Source organism: Apis dorsata, unplaced genomic scaffold, assembly GCF_000469605.1.
Source record: "Apis dorsata unplaced genomic scaffold, Apis dorsata 1.3 scaffold_383, whole genome shotgun sequence".
NCBI lineage: Eukaryota > Metazoa > Arthropoda > Insecta > Hymenoptera > Apidae > Apis > Apis dorsata.
The window spans coordinates 602,195-607,773 of NW_006263645.1; the positions used below are offsets into that span (position 1 = coordinate 602,195).

At 35.1% G+C, this 5,579-nt stretch overlaps 1 protein-coding gene across 1 annotated transcript in view; it reads left to right on the top strand.

The window, feature by feature from the left end:
* Window positions 1-5,579, top strand: part of LOC102675378 (titin) — a 166,665-nt gene that overhangs the window by 68,952 nt on the left and 92,134 nt on the right. Inside the window, exons 48-52 of the mRNA XM_031512095.1 lie at window positions 1,335-1,520; window positions 2,065-2,583; window positions 3,680-3,777; window positions 3,852-4,032; window positions 4,542-4,619. Coding sequence (XP_031367955.1) covers window positions 1,335-1,520; window positions 2,065-2,583; window positions 3,680-3,777; window positions 3,852-4,032; window positions 4,542-4,619 — 1,062 coding nt within the window. The remainder of the gene's footprint in view (window positions 1-1,334; window positions 1,521-2,064; window positions 2,584-3,679; window positions 3,778-3,851; window positions 4,033-4,541; window positions 4,620-5,579) is intronic.

Sequence of the window (5,579 nt, forward strand, 5' to 3'; positions counted from 1 at the left end):
GTCCCCGTTGGAGTTCGACACCGGGCCACCCGTGTTGAAGAGGCAGACCTCGATGACCCAACTTCGGGACGAGGGCAGGGCAACTCAGGTGAAGAGGGATGTTGTTGGCTCGGGGCAGGAGGAGTTGCTGAAGCCCGGCTCGCCTCCGGAATTCGGTTTTATCTCGAGGAGCGATGTGAAGAAGGCGGCTACTCGTAAGGATCACGATTGATGTCTATATTTTTGCACACGCTTGCCGGCGGGGGTTGCTTTCGTTGTTTGACCGTTCGGAGAAGATTTGTATACACGTATATGCAAAGTTTTTGCTTTTAACTTGTTCAGGGAGAAATTATTTTAAATAGAAAAGGGGAAAAAAGGAGATTGAAATCTGTTGAAGAAATTCTTTATAGAGTAATAAAATATTTTATTTCACTTGAGACCATTTTGAAAGTATTGTTGACTTATAGTGTCTCTGAAGAGATTAAAGAAATTCTGAAAAGTAATAGTTATTGTTGTGGAAATATTTGATAAATGATAGGATTAGATGTATATATGTATTATAAAATACTGTAAAAGCTTTAATTTATAAAAGCAATATTTAAAATTCTGAAGAATAATTGTTATGGGAAAGATAAACATTAGGAAAGAGTTTATTTGATAGAAATATTTGAATAATTTATTGAAATTTTGGACTTTTATTGTTAATAACCTTATTGAAGTTGAACCTTATTAGCGACATTATTAGAATATTTGTTGTTGAAAAAAAGAACAAGAAGATATAAAATAAATTTAATTATTAATATAATAGACCTAATAGTTCAGATATAGTTGTGACCATGACAATTATGGTTTAAATTATTTAAAATCAAATGAAAATAAATGAGATTTTAGATTTTATGTTTTATAATTACTAAAATGAAAGTATGGAAAAATTAATCTTGCATTTAACAATATAAATTAAATTTGTCCATTTATTTTCATATCTTATTAGATTCTTAATATATAGAATAAAAAATATAACAAATATTAATTGATATCGAAACAAAATATCTGTTTCTAATAATTAAAAAGTATCTATTTTCATATTTTCATAATTCTTCATAGTTCAAACTTTTATTTTCAATAACTTTTTAGAAGAATGTTCACATCAGAGAACTTATGAAAAAGTTCTTTACAATTATCTAAAACTCATACATATTCATTTTCATACCCGAAGAAAATTTCATTTCGTCTTTGATCATTCTTCTCTAACCGTCTCTCTTCCTTCGCGCGCTTTCTAAAAGAAACAAAAATAAAGAATATCCCGCTGGCGAGCATTGTTATCCCGTAACACGAAAAATCTGACACATCCGCAGACGTCGCGTCGCGACACATGAGCGACATGACCACCAGCTTCAAGTCGAAAACCGAGAAATTCGTCAGCGACATCCAGTCGGATCTGAAGCAGGGCAAGCCGATCCTGAAACATCCGGCCGACAGTCGAGCAAGCGATGGCGACGAGCCCAGAACTTACAGAGAGGAATCTCGACACTCGGAACATGGTAATCGATTTAGACTCTGTAATGTAATTCCAGAAATTAAGTGTAGAAATTAAATGTAAATTTTAATCAATGTAATAGAAATTATTTAATTATAATGAAACCGAATAAGCATTTGCTTAAAAATGAGAAATTAAGTTTATAAAGGATTATGATGTACGATTAAAATTATTGAGAAGTAGAAAGAATACAATCGAATCCCTGATTTTATCATAAATGATTCAGGAAATATTATCTATCTAAAAACCACTCAATGAAGTCCCCTTTATCAAAGAATACGTTAAATTTTTATCTAAAATAATATTTAGAAAGAAATCTCAACGATGCTCTTAATGATTCGAAAAAAGAATCTTTATTGCATTGTTATATTTATCATAAAAGAAGTTCAACAATGGCCCCTCCCCCTCTTCAAAAAGAATCTTCAAAGTAAAACATCTTCGAATAGAACCAACCTCGCCGTTAGCAATCTACAAAAATATCATAACCAGCGCAATGAAAAATCACCAAAAATCAAATCAAAACCAAAACCAAAACCAAAAAAACGCAGGAACGAAGCACATCGACCCAGACACCGGCCTCATATACTTCAAGTACGACTTCGGCTACGAGTTCGGGATCGTGCTCCCCGGCGAAGGCAAGAGAACAGTGACCAGCACGAACAGGACCATCCAAGGTCAACGGCGAGCAAGCGACATCGAGGTGCCCATCGTCCACGAGTTCACCACAACCAGAAGGGAGAACGGTTTCGCGAAGAGGAGCAGCTCGACGTCGTCCTCGACGCGTCAGGGCAAACCGACGGGGAAATTCGGCACTTCGAAGACCGTGAAGTGGGAGCCGACATCCGAGAGCGAGTTCTCCGAGGCGGAGGACGCGAGAAACGCGAGAAAGAGGCAGCAAGATGGCGGTAGCGCGATGGCGCCACCTAGCCTCGTTATACCTTGTTCACCATCGCCGTCCAGATGGGATCACACGACGCCCAGTCCGCTTTCCCTCAGCCCAAGCTTACCAAGTCTCTCCCCCAGATACAGTAGTGCCACAGGACCACCCAGCAACGTCGACTCCGCAGGTATTCACCTGCTTCTGCGCCGATATCAATCAGCCTATTATTTCATTTCGCGTTTGTTTCGTCTACCGAGCTCTTTATCTCTTTTCATCATTTGCGCATTCGGGTATTTTTTACTTTGTCTTTGCATCGCTCGTTAGCTGTATTTGCTTCCAGCTTAACACGTTCAATGGGACGCGAATTTATGGAGATCTTCTATTGTATGACGGATGACGTGAACGTACGCGTCATAGAGATTTATTCCGTGGCGGTTGACGCATACGGTCACGTGATATGATACTTTTTGAGAATACACTAAAGATGGAGTTTTTCATTTTCGTATTTTTGATTTTTCACTTTTTATTATTGTTTTTTTAAAACTGAATATCAGGCAGAATTATTTCAATTTTTGATGCTGCATTGAATGTGTTAAATATTATTTTATGTTGGCTTTGGTTTAGATCGCTTTTTGCGTTTGAAAAGGGATTTGTTATTTGTTTGTGGAGGCTTCGCTTGCGAGGATTTGATTTCACGTATATTTAATGATTCATCCTGGTGTGTATTTGATTTGTTACATGGAATACGATTCATTTGGGGTGTTATTTCTATTTTTCACCTTATTCTTGTTTACCCCAAACGATTTTGCGAAATTCACTTGTCTGTTCCAATTTCTTCTGTGTTATACTTGGAGAGAAAGGAAAAAAAAATATTTATGGATTTATGTATTTGAAACGGAACACAATGTTTTACTTCTATTTTTCGTTTCTTTCACATTTCTGTTTGTTTGCTTTTCGATGTTTTTCCTCGTGTTGAAAAATTCGAGTTTTGACCCGCTTCTCGACCAACCATTTTTTATTCTCTCCCCTGCATCTTCCAATCTTTATCTCTTCTTCTGCTTTTCTCTTTCCCATTGAAAGAGTATCGTGCATAAATATATACACGTGCAAAACAATTTCAGTTTTTTTTCTCTCTCTCTCTCTCTTTAAAGCAATTCTTCCAATTCCTGCCAACTCTTGAATATCTCGATACAGTGAACACTACTTTTTTTCCCCACTATACTCGAGATATATACTCGTACGTTGTTCTAGTTAATCGAGTTAAATCGAGCTGATTATTCTAGGATCACCGTGGCCAACCACTAATGGAGTGGCCTCGAGCAAAGAAGTGATTCAGCCTTACCTAGAAATACTACCGAAAAAGGCACCCCTTTTCATCACGGTACCGTATCCACAATTAAACGTGACATTTTTATCGTTGACTCAACGGTTGATTAATTATTCACCAAATTTTAGCCTTTGAAAGATATAGCGGTGGTGAGCGGGCAAACAGCAAGATTCGAGTGCATCGTTCAAGCTGAACCTCAGCCTAACATCCTTTGGTCCAAGGACGGCAGGATTATTGAGAATTCTTCGTGTTACGAGATCCATTATCGAAATGGCGTTTGTCGTCTGACCATAGTGCGAGCTTTTCCTGGTACGTGATTAATATCATGAAACAATTATATCATGAAAGAAGAAATTGAATTAATTTTAAATTAGAAACTTTTATATTTTATAAAATTTTGAGAAATTTTGAGTATTCAAAATTTGATTCTGGAAATTTATCTGGACAGATGATTTTTCATTTGGCATTTTAAAGATTCATTCTTTTGCTTCCATTTCCATGAATTGAGACAGAATAATGAGGAATGTTAAAATGAGTAAAAATTTTAATGCAAGTGCTATTATGTGACAATGAGAATCATTATGATAAGAATTTCATAAACAGAGTAAAGATTTATGATTTTACAAATGGCGGCCAAAAATGAAGTATTAGAATTCTTTTAAAACAATATAATATAAAAAAAATTTCACGAAATAACAAAATTAATAAATTTCTTAGGATTTTAAGGATTAATTAGGAATTTTTATGTAAAATATTTATAAATTTTTCTTAATTATTATCGATTAATTAGAAAATGAATTTTTCTTCTTCTTTTTCAGAGGATGCTGGCACTTACGCGTGCACTGCAACGAATAACTTAGGTTCGACAGTAACTTCTGCCACCTTGCAGGTGCCAGGTAATAGACGATCAGTATACGCGCCTATTTAAATATAATGGTCGAGAAGGGATTAAGTAAAAAAAAAAAAAAGAAAAATAGAGCAATCTAATACGAAGGTGGTGGAACATTAAGCCTCTAACTTCAACCGAACTCATGACTCTCCATCATTTCGCTTAATCGATCTTTTCCATCTTCGATGAACATCGAACAAACGAATTCAACGAATACGTATATATTCCTATTATCGTATGCATTATTATCAGAGAGAAGAAAGTTTTCAATTTTTGAATGAAAAAAAAAAAAAAAAAAAATTATTCGAAAGTAATCCAGGAAAGTAGAAATATATACGCTCGCATATAAGAAAAAAATTATTCATGAGATAAAATGCGAGCGTAAAAAAAAAAAAAAGAAAAAAGAGAAAAAAAAGAAAAAAATGAAAATTTTTTTATTTCAAAGCAAGAATATAATAGCGCGTATATATTATTATTCTTTCGAAGAGTGCGACATTTCTTTTTTTTTTGCATTTTTTTTTTACGTGAAAACACGAGATGATTTTACGACAGGGGCGAGGAGAACTAGTCAAAAGTACGATAATCGAGAATAGTCGAGAAGTCGAAGAAATATATTTCGCGAACGCTGGTGGATACGCTTTTTATTTTCTTCCTTTTTTTAATTTTATTTTTCTTTTCTTTGATCAGCGCGTAGTGAGCTTTCTCGAATGCATTTTTCTCTGTCGTTGTTGCCGTGGAACACGCTTTCAATAGGTCGTTTCTCTTTGACTGATTCTATTCTACACCCTCCTCTCTTCACTCTTCACTCCCCCATCTCCTCTTTTCATCCTCTTTCACTCTCGAGCACTTTTATCCTTTTTTATCTATCTTTCTCTACTAGGCATGTAGCATACGTATTTATAATTATTCTCCCGTTTTCTCCCTTTTTTTCTTTTCTTTTTTTTTTTTTTTTTTTTTTTTTTTTTAA